Source organism: Lottia gigantea (assembly GCF_000327385.1).
Source record: "Lottia gigantea unplaced genomic scaffold LOTGIsca_8, whole genome shotgun sequence".
Taxonomy (NCBI): Eukaryota; Metazoa; Mollusca; class Gastropoda; family Lottiidae; genus Lottia; species Lottia gigantea.
In genome coordinates, this window is record NW_008710662.1 from 3,388,374 (window position 1) to 3,407,560 (window position 19,187).

General features: G+C 29.7%; 1 protein-coding gene across 1 annotated transcript; it reads right to left on the reverse strand.

Moving 5' to 3' along the window:
* Positions 1–1,161: 1,161 nt before the first annotated feature.
* Positions 1,162–17,748, reverse strand: LOTGIDRAFT_155476 (hypothetical protein; the record flags this gene model as incomplete). The annotated part of the gene is made up of 29 exons (XM_009067029.1): positions 1,162–1,200; positions 1,434–1,598; positions 2,087–2,158; positions 2,483–2,535; positions 2,827–2,956; positions 4,694–4,780; positions 5,023–5,091; positions 5,206–5,292; positions 5,750–5,818; positions 6,181–6,308; positions 6,638–6,697; positions 7,211–7,289; positions 7,634–7,743; positions 8,075–8,479; positions 8,739–8,943; positions 9,199–9,233; positions 10,357–10,502; positions 10,862–10,991; positions 11,180–11,245; positions 11,916–12,064; positions 12,514–12,584; positions 12,855–12,973; positions 13,374–13,462; positions 13,744–13,899; positions 14,238–14,375; positions 14,750–14,791; positions 14,837–14,991; positions 16,949–17,151; positions 17,382–17,748. 29 exons carry the CDS (start codon positions 17,746–17,748, stop codon positions 1,162–1,164), a joined length of 3,624 nt encoding a protein of 1,207 aa, XP_009065277.1.
* Between the last annotated feature and the right edge of the window lie 1,439 nt (positions 17,749–19,187).

A 19,187-nucleotide genomic window follows, 5' to 3' on the forward strand; every position in this document is an offset into this window, starting at 1 on the left:
CTAAATAAACTATTCGATTTTATTAAGAGATATATATAATAGACGAACTATATATTATTACAATCAGAAGTAATATATAATAAACAGAACAGCAATGTAAGATGATAATAACAAAGACAAGATAATCAATATAAAAAAAAAAACCTGTGATATATTGAACTAAAAACAATTAATATAATGATTATAAACAGAATAACATGTTATGTCAATAACAGACGTCACATTATATAGAACATACAACTATATAAATAATGATTATAAACATAAGAACTGTATAATTTAATGTCTATAACAAGTATCCTAGAACTATATTACAATATATAATGATCATTAATGATCAGGAGAGAAATGGCGGTTGTTGCTAGCACAGCAGACCCGTTATCCATGAACTCCCTACACCCGCACCCCCGGATATATTATTTGAATATCCCTCCTCCTGGATATATTATTTGAATTTCCCCCTTCCTGGATATATTATTTGAATATCCCCCTCCTGGATATATCATTTGAATTTCCCCCCTCCTGGATATATTATTTGAATATCCCCCCTCCTGGATATATTATTTGAATATCCCCCCTTCTGGATATATTATTTGAATTTCACCCCTCCTGGATATATTATTTGAATATCCCTCCTCCTGGATATATTATTTGAATTTCCCTCCTCCTGGATATATTATTTGAATATCCCCCCTCCTGGATATATTATTTGAATATCCCCCCTTCTGGATATATTATTTGAATTTCCCCCCTCCTGGATATATTATTTGAATATCCCCCCTCCTGGATATATTATTTGAATATTGTTTGAATTCATCAAAATCAAGTAACATGACAATCTGAACATAGTAACGGTAAATACGGCCTGCATTGTTAATAAGACCCGTTATTCGTGATACGATGCTTGGTACGTTGGATATCCTTTCTCGGTTTCGGTCATATTTCGGTCAGGGATAATAAAGTTGTCAATCATGTGTGAATGCATTATTTTGAATAAAAATGAAAACAACATAATAATAACAATAATGATTATAAAAAGAATATGTCATATAGAGAATAAAGAAAGGAACTATATATTAAAATGACTATCAATTTGTTCATAAGTTTGCAGGATATGGTTTTATGATGAAACAAAGAAATATCGTCGCTGACCTTAAAATATCAATGTCTCTTATATATTGAATTTTCTCTGTGGGCTTTCTGAAAAAAACAAAATATACACCAAATATAAGTAGAGATTATGCATCATTATTAGAGGGTACTTTCGTTAAAGATGTCCGGATAAACAAAAAACGACTTGTTGACCTTTCTTGATTGGTCACTCATTGGAATTCTGCTGGTAATGTTCTTCTAATTTAGCTAGACTTTATGGACATTTGAGACAAACTGGTATTTTTCCAAGTCATTAGAACACCTCTACTTTCTATTCATACCTCAAACTTAGATACAAAGTCTGCAAATATACCAAATAAATCACCAGTATCCATTTTCTTAGGATCTTCACCAAAATACTGGACCAATTCTGAAAATTCTTCCATTGTACCATGTTGTAACCGAAATAATGATTGTAATTCATCAGAAGCCTCTGCTATAAAATGCTATTTAATTATTAAAGAAATTTTGAATAGACATAAATCAGTAAGTTGACAAGTTTTGAGATGAGTGAGTAAACAAATATTGAAATGAGTGGATGAGCATGAAATACGATGATTGACAACACATGAATAGAGATTAATGAGAACACGAATGGAGATGAATGGGAACAGGAATTGAGATACATGAGATTAATGAGTAAACGGGAGTTGAGATCAGTGAGTGAGCATGCATTGATGTGAGTGAATAAGAATTACAATAAGGGAGTAGGAGATGAATGAGCAGCAATTGAAATTAGAGAGTGAATAGACATTGAGATGAGTGCGTAAACAGGATGAGGTATTGAGATGAGAGAATTAATAGATATTGAGCAGGATGATGGATCAGGTATTTAGAAAATAATCCATTCTTGTCTTGAAATAAGTAAACCACTGAATCAGTGGACATAATATAAGACAAATTAATAAATTTGTTTGAAGGATACACCCATTACTTCTTGAAATCTATCTGTGGTACCAATTGTTGTTTTATGTCCATTGAATTTCTCTAAAGTATCAGATATATCCTGCAATAAATAGATAAAACATGTATGTTATTTCTTACCTTCTCAGTAACATAATGTACATTATAACTTCACTTGCTTTCCAAATCCTAGACACAGGTACACTTTTATCAATCATACATAATCATACATGTGAAATCAGATCTGTATCATATTCATTTTGATACATTGAGTAAGAACATTTGATTGATATTATTATCAAATAACTCATTATAATCCTGATGACGGTGTGAGAACCACATTGAAACATTGGAAGCAATACATATTCTAGAAGTATCCAATTGTCTTCTTTATATAATTGTAAGATTGATGATCATAAATAATTACCTGAAGCACTTTCCTCAATTCATTTAATTCTTGATTCAGAAGTACATTTGACACTGAAAAAAAGAGTGTACATAATCAGCTCTGTGCCCTCCCACCCCAACTCCCAAACCCTTATGCCCAACCAATTGTGAGTAAGCATTTCTAGTCTCTTTAAGGCTCTACTAAATTTTCACATAAAAAAAAAATATTTGTTCAAATTTGTTAATCGTTGTTGTGGGGCCCCTGACCTCTCTGGGCCCCTGGACTGTGTCCAACCCCTCAGTCTGCTCTATTACAATGTCAATAGAGTTAAGTAACAACTTATAGCAAATAATAAGGTCCAAAGGAATTGTATTTGAACTTACCCTTAGCGGCTTCAGAAACATGTGTTAGATCATCCCCAATACTTAATACATCTGGAAACCTTTTACTGACAGCTTCTGTTAGTACATGTAGAAATGTTGACTTGTTATCACTTGTCTTAGTTATATCAATCTACAAATAAACAAGTTATTAAATGTAGAAATGTCGACTTGTTATCACTTGTCTTAGTTATATCAATCCACAAATAAACAAGTTATTAAATGTAGAAATGTTGACTTGTTATCACTTGTCTTAGTTATATCAATCCACAAATATACAAGTTATTAAATGTAGAAATGTTGACTTGTTATCACTTGTCTTAGTTATATCAATCTACAAATAAACAAGTTATTAAATGTAGAAATGTCGACTTGTTATCACTTGTCTTAGTTATATCAATCCACAAATAAACAAGTTATTAAATGTAGAAATGTTGACTAGTTATCACTTGTCTTAGTTACATCAATCTACAAATATACAAGTTATTAAATGTAGAAATGTTGACTTGTTATCACTTGTCTCAGTTATATCAATCTAAAAATAAACAAGTTATTAAATGTAGAAATGTTGACTTATTATCACTTGTCTTAGTTATATCAATCTACAAATATACAAGTTATTAAATGTAGAAATGTTGACTTATTATCACTTGTCTTAGTTATATCAATCCACAAATAAACAAGTTATTAAATGTAGAAATGTTTACTTGTTATCACTTGTCTTAGTTATATCAATCTACAAATAAACAAGTTATTAAATGTAGAAATGTTGACTTATTATCACTTGTCTTAGTTATATCAATCTACAAACAAACAAGTTATTAAATGTAGAAATGTTGACTTATTATCACTTGTCTTAGTTATATCAATCTACAAATAAACAAGTTATTAAATATAGAAATGTTGACTTGTTGTCACTTGTCTTAATTATATCAATCTACAAATAAACAAGTTATTAAATGTAGAAATGTTGACCTGTTATCAGTTGTCTTAGTTATATCAATCTACAAATATACAAGTATTAAATGTAAAAATGTTGACTAGTTATCACTTGTCTTAGTTATATCAATCTACAAATAAACAAGTTATTAAATGTAGAAACGTTGACTTGTTATCACTTGTCTTAGTTATATCAATCTACAAATATACAAGTTATTAAATGTAGAAATGTTGACTTATTATCACTTGTCTTAGTTATATCAATCTACAAATATACAAGTTATTAAATGTAGAAACGTTGTCACATGTTTCTTGAAATATTAACTAAAGATTAATTAAAATTTGTAGATTTATTAAAACTTATAGATTTATTTAAACTTATAGAATTATTAAAACTTATAGATTTCTTAATACTTATAGATTTATTAAAACTTGTAGATATATTAAGAGTTGTAGATGTATGAAGACTTGTAGATTTATTTTATCTTGTAGATTTATTTTATCTTGTAGATTTATTAAAACTTGTAGATTTATTAAAACTTGTATATATATTAATACTTGTAGATTTATTAAAACTTGTAGATTTATTAATACTTGTAGATTTATCAAAACTTGTAGATTTATCAAAACTTGTAGATTTATTAATACTTGTAGATTTATCAAAGCTCATAGATTTATTTGAATTTTACAATAATAAAATATGATTGTAGATTTATATAACTGTAAATTGATTATAACTGTAGATTTATATAACTGTAGATTGATTATAACTGTCTGAGGTTAAAGATATGAATGATGTTGAAACTTTTCAGATTTTACCTTTTTATAATTTAAGTATATATATATATAGTTCTATATATTTACACATAGTAGAGTTAATGGTAATAAAATCTTTGACAAAATGAAAATAAATCTAACTCAATTAAATTACCTGTGATAAAAAGGTTATACGGAAGCCAGTGGCATCACCTACTCTTTCATTTCCTTTATTCATATGATTTCCCATGGCAAGAATTAACTACAAATAGATACATGAGTTAACTTCAAATAAATACAAATAATGACCAGCTCATAATTCTGTCACAAAATTTATAGAAGGATTTCATATACAAAAATAGTAGCACAATTTGATATCCTATTTTACCAATCAAACTTTTACTTCCAAAAATATCATAAGTCTATGCAATGTCTAAAATTTTCATCATACATACTAAACATGAAATATAATATCATCAAACTAAGAAACCTAGACTACATTACCTCTAATATTTTAGCTAACTTTTTACTATGTCTCAGCTCTCGCGATGCAGCTTTTATACAACGTAAATGCTGAAAAGAAACCACAAAATAATCTCACATAGTGGACTTGGTCACTTTTATTTTTAATTTAGCTTCTCTCAGAAATCTACATGAATTAAAATTTGAAAATCAAATTGTACTTACCTCCTTCATTTCTGTAATTTTCTCTTTAAAACTTGCTTTGAATAACATTGCTTTTAATCTTTGCTCATAATTTGGTATTTGACTGGTCTAAAAGATGATAAAAAGATTGATGATTTTAAAGTAAATGTAAGATATAAACTTAGTGCTGTAAAATTAATGTGTTTCCATAAATGTATCCATCACATCATTTTATTTACCTTAAAATTAGAGTCTGTAACACTATCAGTAACATTTGAAGGGAATGTAAAACAGTTTTCTCATATGATTTTGTATGTGTATCGGGGACATTGATAACATTGCTTTTAACCATTCCCATTTTCAGTCAGATGTCTGTTGTTCTTGCAATTTCACTAAATTAAGCTATCACAAGGCCCTTAGGTAGCTGTCATAAAATGCTTATTTTTAGTGGAATTGCATGAACCACAGACATCTGATTGAAGCGTGTATTCTGTGTCCCAGATGCATATAAAAAGTTGGGAAAAACTCTTAACAATCTCTTTAAAGAAATGAAAATAGAATATAATCTATATAGCAGTTTTAGTACCTCATAAGCAAATCTATCAGCATTACTAAAACTATCTACATCACCAGTAAAACTATCATATAGTTCTTGCTGAAAATAGAATAGAATTACTAAAAAAGTTTTGATTTACATCATTTATGTTCAGGAAAGTCACTACATCATGGGGTGAGGGAAATGTCTCATGTCGAATTCAAATTTAAATTCTAGAATATTTGCTATATTGCTTATTTGATTTCTACAGTAAAAGTGGTTTAACATTGACGACTAACAAAAGTGTTGCCATGAATAAATTAACTGACTTCAAACAAGTTTTTTGCCTCATTGAATAAAGACCTAGTTACATTCCTGATGTTTTATGGCCAATTTTTCTTACAAAACCATATTCATACATATTATACAGCTTTTGATATTTTTGAAACAAAATTCTTTCATTAACAATGTTGTTTATTTACCTCATGTTTACTGGGAGAATAATTCAGTAGTTGTTTTAATAGTTCAGGAGTTAATATATCTTCATCCATTGAATATATAGCATGTTTAATATCACTTATAGACATCTTCAAATGTCCCAATAATATAGCTGTAATAATTTAAATCACATCAATGTAAGTTCCAATTTTATACATCAGAACTGTCGGTCATATTTTCATTAAAAAAAGGGAAAGTAGGCCTACACATTAAAAAAAACCTTTTCTTACAGATACTTCAGTGGTTATCTAAAGATATCAGAAAAACCTCAAAAACTGCTTGATAGTGAAGATTAATGAGGGCAGATAACAACTTGCAACCATCATTCCCCCAAAGTATTGCCAATGATATTATTTGATTTACAAGAATTCTGTTGGACCTAGGTAAAGCGTTTTTAGAAAATACAATATCTTTAAAAATGAAAATAAAACAATTACTCACAAATATTATACGCTTTCTTCGGATTCAAAATAAATACCTCTTGTTTCTTATCAATAACAGCTTAAATTGAATAATAATAACAATTTAATATTAACAATTAATAGTACTACTAATAATTGAATAATAATAACAACACAACTGAATAAAAATAATAACAATTGAATATTACAAATGATAAAATTGAATAATAATAACAATAATAATAACAATTGAATACTAATAATAACAATTGAATATTACACATGATAAAATTGAATAATAATAACAATAATAATAACAATTGAATACTTATAATAAGAATTGAATAATAATAACTTTTGAATAAAAATAGTAATTGAATATTACTAATGATAAAATTGAATAATAATAATAACAAATGAATAATAATAACTATTGAATAATAATAATAATTGAATACTACTAATGATAAAATTGAATAATAATAATAAGAATTGAATAATAATAATAAGAATTGAATAATAATAATAATTCAATAATAATAATAATAATAATAATGATAACTATTTGAAATACCAACTTAATGATGAAAAATACAAAGTAAAGTAAATTTACCTGGTTTAGTAGTTTTGGTACTAAAATGTTGGTCCAATTCTAAATATTTGACAATATCTTCTAATTCACTATCATCTATCTAGAATTATAAATATACATGTATCTTTACTTTGTGATGTTAAAGGGTTGGTGATGAAGATTTTAAGTTTTTTTAATGATACAAAAATCTACATATTCTGTTATCTTGAGTTATTGATGATAAAATTGTACTTTAAAACTGACTGATTTAATACACACCATTATAGGATTTCTCACACCCCTTCTTACACCTCTATAAAGTAATGTTAATAACACCCTGGAAACAACTGTCTAAATGTTTTTCTTATATTATGAAGGCTGGAAAGTGCTTTAGTCCATCTCTATTAGCTGACAAATTTCAAAAGCCTATCCTTTTCAAAACTTATTGTTGATTAATCGACTTACTTGTTGCCAAACTGTATTATTGACCTTAGATGGATTGAGTTTTTCCCAATTAATTCTCTTGACATTCATCTGTTTATTATTATAAGATTGAAAGGATGGTGGTGGTGGGACTGAAAATTTGAAGAAGAAAAACAATTTAAAATCATTTGTTGCCCAAAAATCAAGAATTTAAACCTCATTCCAGAACTCCAGATATGTTAAATTTTGTACAGTCAAATTTGGAATCCCAAATTCAGTGTGATTCTTAAATCAACCAATATCAAAATCTATAGTTTCAAAAATTCATGAAATTTGCAAACATTCAAAAGCAATTATTGTAAAATAAATAAGCTGATGATGAATTACTTTCAACATAGAACATACTGTTTAAGAGAATAATATGATTAAAATGGTAACTATCTAGTCTAAGTCTATCTCTAAAAGTTTAATACTATAACTTACCAGGGGGAGGAGGGGGTGGGGCAGGTGTCAAAGAAGTCTGTACTCTTTGTTGAACAATTCCTTTAGAGATAATTCTGTTTTTCTCTGAATCTTGGTCTGATGTTTCTGCTGCCATGACAGCATCTAATTCTTCTAAAGCTGTTATTGCCGACTGATTGAAGGAATCACCTGGTCGGACATTGAACTTTTTAGTTTCATGTTCCACTTCATTATACACAATAGTATCTCGCTTTTTATAATGACTACTTGCAGGACTGACTTTCTGTGGTGTGAGTTTTCTTACTCTGTTTAACTCTGGTGAATCCATTTCTTTTTTATGAAATGGTCTTCCCTCTAGTCCAGGATAACCAACTGGTATAATAGTTACATAACGTTTAGAATCTCCATCTTCATGTTCAATATCATCTAATAATACAGATAGATTACTCTTAGTAAACAAACAATCATCAACCATAAGTGATTGAATTTGTCGAAATCATATGTCTCTCATTACATGGTACAAATATTTACTTCTCTGACTGATAAGGGCTTTTAAAATTAAAATCTGATGTGTCTTGCTCCTTCTATTCAGCAAAAACTTTCAGGAAACTATAAATATGCAGATATTTCAAACAACGAATAACATAAAATAGAAATTTTGAAGGATCTCTGGACTGTAGCTTACCACCATGATGACCTTGACCTTTACCAACAATAGCATCTTTAGCTTCTTGAATAGCTTTCCTGGTTTCCTCTAATTCTTTCACTAATGCTTTATCAGCTGATCTTAGATCTGATCTATTATGATTTCGAACCTTTAACCTTTCATGTGGTGATGATTCTGATGGGGTACTACTTCCTTTCTCATCTTCTGATGATGATCCTGACATCTAGAAGACAAATATATTTGTTTTTAACCAATTCAAACATGTACCATTCAAGTGAAGTAAAATGGAATTTTTAGACTTCAATTATCATTTGCTATTATTGTAGTATACCCCAGGGAGTATCTAGAAAATGTTTAAGGGTGTGGTAAAAAGTGAAGCTCTGAAGCGAGGCCCAAATATCTGAACAGATTGCAGATGAACTAAGATGAATTTTGAGCATTTTAAGGGCTAAAATGAAGTTAATGACAACATTCTTACCATTTCATTGCGTTCTTTTATAGTTTTAGTATTTCCTATGTAAAGAAAAAAAAATTACATCAAGACCAAACTTTATCTAATGAATCTCCAATTTACTTATATATTATTGCTAATGTTCCTCTTGATGTTCAGAACATACTCAAAGAACATCATCAAAAATAATCATATATTGGTAATTATTGTAATTATAATATATTCATTTGTATAGAAATCTTCACAGAGATCACTTTCCTGATTAGAAACTGGCTACTTTATGCTTGAGTAATTAACTAATTAATCAACAAACTTGACCTTACATCTATATCTAGATTTATTACACCATTTTACAAAAATGTCAAATATGTTGGGAGATCCAATGCAGATCCAAGTTATGTTCTCCGATGTAATTTCTGTGAAAATATTCATACTAGTGCTTTATCAAACAATCCAGCTTGAAAAAACCATCAATGGTTCCCAAATCAGTTTTTTTAGAAAAATGAAAGAAAACAATGTACCTATAACAAATGCAGATTTGAAAATTAAACGAAAGCCATGTCTTCAAATAAAATGGTGGTGAACTCCAGGAAATATACCAACACCAATACTTGTGAAGTAGTGACATGCTTGAAGAATATTGAAGACTTTTTATTAGGTGAATAAAGAAAATATATCATAAGACAACATAAATATGAAATAAAAACCCTGTTACCAAATGTAAAGCCATGGATAAGTTGAGGTTCATCTTCAGATCCTATATAAGAATCACTAGGTAGTGGTGAAACAGATCGGGACACTAGGTAAATGGAAAGTTAAATGAAAAATAATGATCAATGTACCACTTTAAGTTATATGGACTTTCCCAAATGCCAAGTGTGCATTTAATGATTTAATGACTTGTTCTATGGAAATCCTAACCAATACTGCCATTTTGTAAAGAAGGGTAAATTTTGTTATCTTAATTATTTTCATAATAATATAGTAATCTTCAATCATAATATGTACTAACCTTTGATTTTTCAAAGAATTACAAAATTTAAGACTAAGCAAATCTCATAAAAAAAACTTCTTTAAGTTTGATAGATTATTTGATAATGGCACATGGAAAAAATGAACCGTGAATAACTTTGTAAAGAAGTCATCTTATTGCCATGACCCATCAGTGAAAAGTTCTCGACTCACTAGAATATTTCTGTAGTTGTAAGAGACGTTGTCTAACTACTATTTGATGATCTGTATGTATTAGGGGTAGTATATACTTCCATAAACTTCTTTTAGATGGTGTATCTAGAATCACTTCAATATCTTCTAACATATCATTAATATCTCTACAATATATCATAAATACATATATATTGCCTTCATAGATACATATAGTAACATCATAGATACATATAGTGCCATCATAGATACATATAGTAACATCACAGATATACATATAATGTGCCATCATACATATAGATCTTTCCTAGATACACATACAAAGCTGGAAATAGCCAAGACTTCCATTGGTTTGATTACAAAGAGTCGTAGACCAGAAGAAGACTAACATATTGATAATAAAGCAGCAAAGAAGGTTGAGATAGTTTCTATATAACTTAAATTAAATTTCTTGTCCATAGGGGAGAATCTTGACCTCAATAAGTACAGCGATTGATTCAAAGAGGAGTAAGAAGGAATATCTTACTTATTTTCATCATATCTCTGTAAGATTTCTTTAAGTTGTTGACGTTCTGTTGGTGTTAATAAGAATTCTAACTGTTGACGGAAAGTAGTAGGTAAATTATCAGGTATATATGATTGTTCATTATAATCATCTAAATAGATAGAGAGAAAAGATGAAACGTAAAGTATCTAGAGGATTATATCACTATAACAGGACCTTTATACCAGGTGGTCTTTGACAAACCTCACTTACTCATTTACAACCGAGGTCACTGGAATATTATGAAGAGCTTTTGTTGATGGCGAAAAAAGAAACTATAAAAAATTTGCAACTGCTTACTATTATAAGTTATTCTTGGACTAGTCAAAGGCTGCTCTTGTTGATATTTTTCAACGTTTACACACTCTGAAATATATGTTATATGTTACATTTTGGTTTTTTTACAACCTTTTACCAATCCTCACAGGATTTAGACTTTATTGTCTAAATGTCTATAAGTCAGTAGAGGGAGCTTATTTTGACAAAGTACTGGATATTTACAAACCCAAAGATTATCGACATTCTTCCATGCAAATACATGTTTACATACATTATGTAAAACATGTAATGTTTCGGCTTACAATTTACAATTTAGTATTTACAATTTACTATTTACAATTAACAATTTACTATTAACAATTTACTATTAACAATTTACTATTTACAATTTACTATTTATACTTTACAATTTACTATTAACAATTTACTATTTTCAATTTACTATTTACACTTTACTATTAATAATTTACTATTAACAATTTACCATTAAAATTTACTATTTACACTTTACTATTAACAATTTACTATTTACACTTTACTATTTACAATTTGCTATTAACAATTTACTATTTACAATTTACTATTAACAATTTACTATTTACAATTTACTATTCATACTTTACAATTTACTATTAACAATTTACTATTTTCTATTTACAATTTACCATTAAAATTTACTATTTACACTTTACACTTTACTATTTACAATTTACACTTTACTATTAACAATTTACTATTTCATCTGAATGTAACTCACCTAACAATATATCTTGTGGTAAACTGATACGATGTAAACAATATTCTTGATGTTCAATTGGTAACCTAGCTATAATAAACATCCATAATGTCTTTTTAGATGGACTGTCTAATATTTCAGCTAGTGAACTATGTAGATCTACCACATTACTGTAACATACAATAGAAACAATCTAATTATTCAAAAATACGGGATCAATACAGTAATTTTGACAACAAAGGCCAAAATTCAGATAGAACTTTAAGTTCGTGTGAACCAAAAGAACACTTTTCTTTCTTTTCTTCTATTGAAAATTTAATCCATTTTAGTGAGTTCCTTAACTTTGTATAGAAGCAACATTTAGCTCTTATCTATCGAATATTGTCTAGTTGAATTCTGAGCAGGGATCAGTTTCTTTACCTTGCTTAAATGTTGACATCATTGGATATCTAACACTCAATTCTTTTGTATACAGGCTGTGGCCATGTTTTAACTAATAACAAAGTTACATTAACTCTTATTAGTCATTTACAAATCCAATGTTTTTTTTATCCTGAATACATTACACAACATAATATAATGTATCTTATTTCAGTTTTATATAAAAAATATTACTTACTTTGAAATTTCATAATTCTCTATAGCTTTTCTGATTTGATGTTTTTCTCTTCCAGTTAATAAGAAGTCAGCCTGTAAAACAATTGCACAAGAAACTGAACTTGAAGCTGCATCTCCCATTCTGGGTGATTTTATGTAAGGAATTCTTGGATATTATCCTTTGTTAAACATTGCTCAACATAAATTCTGACAGTATTTGATCCTCTTGGGTTAAAACACAATTTGAAAAAGAATCTTGTCAGATTATGGATATCAATAGTAGTATATATTAAAAAACATGAAATGAAAGATTTTGATCTGCATTTCAATATGATTGGATGTTAGATCGCAAATCATACTAACCCTCTGTTGAAATGTTCTACCCTCTGTATCTGTTTGATGTTGATTAGTCAACCAATCTACAGAACCATGACTAGATACTGACGACTCACTTGAAACAGACGTCAAACTAACAGATGGTGCTTCAATACAGATAAATACACTTCAGTCAACAATTTTTTGAATATCAAAACTTTCACATATTGATAATTGTTTTGTTTTTCAAATTTTACAACATGAAATACTGGTTTCAGTAGAATTTTTAAATTGAAATTGCATATCTTCCATCCTCCAGAAACAAAAATGCTTTAAGAAAATTTTCAGCTCCAGTAACAGACAGCTTTTTCTATAAAACTTGCGAGATACAGCCATACAAATAGCTACTTTCTGTGGTTTTTAGAACAGGATCTACAGCAGTTAATCCGATAAAATGTTGTCTTTTAATGATTTATAGATTAGTTGAAATTTAGCTGAAGAATAAGTATTTTAACAAAATGATGTTTTCAGGTAAAAAGTACTGAAGAAAATAGATATTATACTCACACAAACCATTTTCACATCTTAATATTTCTATAGTAGGTGCTGAACCACTCTCTTGTAATAACTGACATAATCTTGAATGACTACATTTTCTGTTAGAACAAATGATGATATTTAAAACACTATACTTCAAAGATTCATGTTTGAGAGGCTTACAGTAGATTATTTGTAAGAATTTTTTTTTTGTTGAGATGAAAATTACAACCCTGTATGTTGCAGGCTTTGCATGTGAACATGTTGGCATCACCATCCAGGCCTTTGCAACGCTTTCACTGTGATCTGTATCCATGTAAGGCTCAGAAAAGAAGATCATAAGATCTGCCCTGCTGAACATGTGCAGTTGATAGAGTTATTAGTTTCTTTAATGGCCTACCTGACATCTAGACCATTCAGCTTCATGATAAAATCATCTGTTCTTATACCAGCTTTCTCTGATGGTCCACCTTCATCTACTGATTCAACATAGGCTGGGTTACTTCCCTTTATAACTAATCCAAAACTTCCATCATCACGTATGACTTGAATAATCCTGTATAATATATATATTAGTAATCAAACAAAAGTACATGGTGCTCAGTTAAACTTTGTGCCACAAGCAACTGTGATTTTTGGGAGTACAAGCAACCAGTAGCATCAGAGGGAACCTGATTAATCCCTTAATGGAGTCTTTCAGAGCACATCAACTAATGTTCTACTTTCAAGAAAGACTGGATCTTCTTATTGATTATCCACTTAATGGCAATAGTAAACACTCTATATAAATCAGTTATGTTTATGGGCCAACTATGTACATTGTCAGTTGGCTTTCCAAATATGGTCACAAATTTGAACTTTAATTTGAATTCTTGAATAAAGAGATGTACATACTTTCTATGTCCTGTTTTATGAGCTGAAGGTGGATGTGGAGACTGTACAACACTCAATCTATCACTACCTACTGGTGACGTATAGCGTAATTTAATTTCTGCATCAAACTTTGGTCGATGTCCAGGAGGTACAAAAGGCCTAAAATATAGCATCTAAAGGTAAAAATCACGCACATTTACGTGTTTAAACAAATTTGACTTGAGAACGTCTTTTTTTTTCATAGACGTATAATATGTGTAGAGTCAAAAAAAAAACAGTTATCCTCAATATTTTGGGGGAATCCTAAAACTTGTGGTAAACAGTCTTTCATATTTCTTTGTAAACATCAATGCTAAATTTACCCGAGCAGCCAGTAAACTGGCCATTACCAAGTGACTTTAATGTCATACGCTTTAATTTATATTATTTTGACCTAAGAGTGCTAATTTCCACAGCCTAATAGGAACACTACTTTTTCAGATACTTCAAGAAAAAAGCCTTGTTAGCCCACATTAGAGTTTTCAAGAGTTTACCTGGCATTGATTATCAACTTTTCCACAACAATGGATAAAAACCTGATGAATATAATCCCAAACAGAATTCAATTAAACTGATATTACCTGATCTGTTTAAGTATTCGACGATGTTGGGGTGTTTTTAATACAGCATTCAAAGCTCTACCTAAAATATGTACATCTCTATCTTCAGCATACTGTTTTAATATACCAACTATAGCCATTTTCTTTTCATATTCATCACCAAGAACATAGTTCATCTTCAAATACAAGCAATTATTTTAGGAATCATTGTAATCAAACATATGGAACACAAATTAATCTAAAGTTCTATACAGGGTAATGTATGGTCCTCTCACATCAGTTGCAGAGCCAAAGGGGGGGCTTAGGGGGCAGTTTTTAATATCTTACATCAAGCTTAAAGCTAAGATTCCATATAAGCGTCATGCGGATGCGTCATGCGGACATAAATGGCCTTTGCGGATCCGTCATGCGTCAAATATGATTCCATATGTGCGTTAAACGTATGCGTTATCTTTCTTTTGACGCACGGACTTCTAGACAGATGGATGCTTTGTTGCATAAAACAGACAGGAAATCCCCACAAAATATGTCATATTTGGGAAATCTCCGGATGCGTCAAAAATCGCTCCATCCGGCGATTTCTATTTTAACGCATGACGGAGGCCATTTGACGGATACCGCTTCTGTATATATGGAATCATAGCCTCTTAAACCAACCATTTCGATTTTTAGCACATGACGGATGATGCATGACGGATCCGCATGACACGTATATGGAATCTTAGCTTTACCTACAATATAATTGAACAACCTTATTGGTTAAAGTTTATGCAACATCCCGATGTGTTTCTATTGTCTAAGACACGTATATGGAATCTTAGCTTAACAAAGTTTACAAAATTTAATTAATTTTTCAGATATAGAGATAATTTTGCTCTGTTGGTTTGAATGGGATTGATAGAATCAATGGACAAAGAAGATACATTGGAGTGTAAATACATGGTCACTTAATGAAAGTGGCCACTTATCAGTCGTTAATTGAGAGTGATTGCTTTATAAAGGTGGTCACATAAACTGTATTCACTGTTTATGACAATAATACTAACATTATGTACAGTGATAAGTAATTTTGGTTTCTAACTTGACACTAATAGTATAATTATTAATAGCTTATTACATCAGCTGTCTGTGACAAAATCTAACACCAAATGGTGTGAAAATTAGTCTTGTAGAAAACTATATAACCTAGAAAATGTTATCAAAGCTGTAAATAAATCAATATTGATTATATATATATAACATAAGAGAGAATAATTTATAGTTATATATAGATATAACCATCTGTTACCAACTACATACACTAGAATTATAATATTTATATATCTTATTATATTGATTGTATCTTTTATTCTCACTAATCTTTTTGTTATTTATCATTACAAATGTATCTTACTTCTAATAAACAAAATGATTAAAGAGGCAGTATGCAAAATTTTCTTCATCACAAACTTTATAACTTACATGCTATTTAACTCTAGGTATCTCCTTGATGAACTTTCATTTTAGAGGGTATATCAAAAAACAGAATGTAGGCTTACTAATTATTAAGTAAGCAGTTTAAACTAGTTTTGGCCTTATTACAGTTTTAAGATATTTTGGCGTTCATTTTGCTAAATCTGTACAATAGTTTCCCCAACACCAACCCAAAAATGTAGGGGTCATCCTCAGAAGAAGTATACCTTTAAATAGATTTGACATTCTTTAGTTAAAACTTTCAGATTATGTAAGGGACACATTTCTCTAGATTCTCTGGGTCTATAGTTACATTATTTGATAACTTTTTAAACTTCTTAAGACTGTCCATTTATAAATTATCTCCAATGGCAATAGCATAGTATTCTAGTTGAGTTTTTAATGTCCAGTATATTATTTGATTAAGGGGATAGAATGCATCAACTACAAATTTTTTAAAAATTATATATAAATGTATCTGGTACATAGATTTTATAAATTTTGTTGACATTGTAATATCATCATTGGTGATCCAATTAAGTTAAGCAAAAGGAGTAGGGATAAGCCTTGCTTTAAAACTATTTTTGCTTATGATCCTTTTTTGTTTCAAATTCAATTCAAAGATTTAAGTTTCAAATCAAGGGCAATAACTCAGCATGCTTAAATCGACAGACTACCTACCTTATCATGAAGTTCTTTAGCCCTATGATCCTGTCGTCTCAATGGACTGGTTTTATTCATCTTTTTATCTATTTCTACCATGTTACTACTGCGACCCACTGGTATGGTGAGCAATGTTAACTGTCCAGGTTTTGATGTTATTGTATCCTCTATATCTTCTATATTATTAGTATTTTGACCATTTATAGCTAGTATAATATCACCTACAATTGTACATGATGTTAATGTTAATTTAGATTTTAGGTCTAGACTACACCATTTTTGCTTGGGAATGCCTCCACCCAAAAACAAAAATCTAAAAGGGTGCTTCATGTTGTAAGGAATTGATAGTTTCAGTATGCATTTATCTTTGATCCATGAGCGTTTAACACTATCAAACTCTACAAGCCTACAGAGCACCAATAACGGGTCTTTTCAAATTAAAAGGACAAACCTGAACGTAGCCCTGCCATGTACGATGGTCCACCAAAATCAACTGTAGAAACCACAAGAGGTCGAGCATTTTGAAAAGTAAACCCATATCCTATCAATCTATTGGGTAAAATGTTAATTTCTTGCAAACAAGCTACAACTTCTACGGCTGGATACTGATTTCTAGATCTTTTTGCTAAACTCTTAATCTGTTCACTAGGTAAACTTGAGACATCAACACCTTCTAACTCTAATAGTTGATCACCAGGCATCAACCCAGCTATACTAGCAACACTGTTAGGTTCTACTGCTACCACATAGCTAGGACCAACTCCATAGATCTCGAAGCCACAAGTTCGTGGCCAATTTAATCCTTTATTTAGAGGCATTTTGGAAAATTTTTTTTTTTTTTCAATCCTGCATCAAAGTATTGTTTAATTCTTTAAGATTTTCTAATTAGAATTTGTTCATTTAACATTTTACTCAACTTAGTAAACAACTATATTTACAATGAAGTCTTAATCCAAACACATTGCACAATTTTCAAACCAAACAGTAAGATCCAAATTTTCCCCTTTCCAACTTATTTCACAGTCAAAGTTGGTAAACAACTGGAGTTCAATGACTACTATCTAGCTGAAAGATAGATTAATAAATAATCACAATGCTAGCCTACTATTCTATATCAGTCTATTTGATTAACTTTATTTCATCTCACCACCTTAATTAATATTTAATCACTATAAACTAATTCAGTAGAAGAAACCAATGTACATTAATTATTCAGTGAATCACAAGACTCATTTCACACATTACAGTTAGTTTATATGGAAAACTTTTCTATGAGCCTACACATTTCATTGATCCTCTTTTTCTAGGTCACAGAAAACAAATCTAATTTGCATATACTTGATTAATACATACATAAATTAAATTGATGCTAATTAGGTCTAACTTATTGTGTTTGAATTATCATCCTAATATTCTTATATTTGACAGCCCTACCTTAAAAAGATTCATGACATTCTTCAACTTAGTCATAACCTTAGATTACATACTATATGGTTAAACAGCAGCAGATGTTACTATGTCAGCCATATGTGATCTTATCATTTATTTCATACATAGCTTATTATACTCAGTGGTAGAAAATTTTCTAAACATTGGATTGATTCAGTGCATTTTAGCACATAGTTTGGGTCAAAGTCGTATGGTATTTTTAAATTTGTCAAAATAAAAGAGGGGATAGAAATAGTTTATCATGGCTTAATCAAATTCCATTTGATCTTGGAAAATCAGTTTCTTTTCAATTTCAATACCTACAATTCCTATCCATCTGGGCAATTACCATCTTTTAAGTTGTCAAGCTATAACAAACTGCCTCTACTACCTTGACAGCAATAGTCACCTTTATTGTATCACAGAAGTTTGTAAATACAGCAATTTGATTGGATTTTACAGGACTTAATGTTGACGCACCAAGTTGCACAGTCAAAGTCTCATTATAGCCTAACATAGGGTTACATAAGGTGCATTTGGTGCACGCCTCCCATGGAGCTTCTTATCGGGTTTTCCCACAAGAAACTTTTGAAAAATATAATTGATTTTGTGCATTCTGACACATATTTTGGGTCTAAAGCGTATGCAAATGAAACATTTTTTGTATTTGTTATAAATTAGGTACATATTGAGGTATCGGTACAAACCACTTTTCCAGTGAAATAAATGACCTCCCTTTACTCGACTGGTGTCCCTTAATGCTACATTGTATATGCGCTCCTTGTTTTTCATCAGTGCAATAATATGAAAAAAATTGTTGGTGACACTC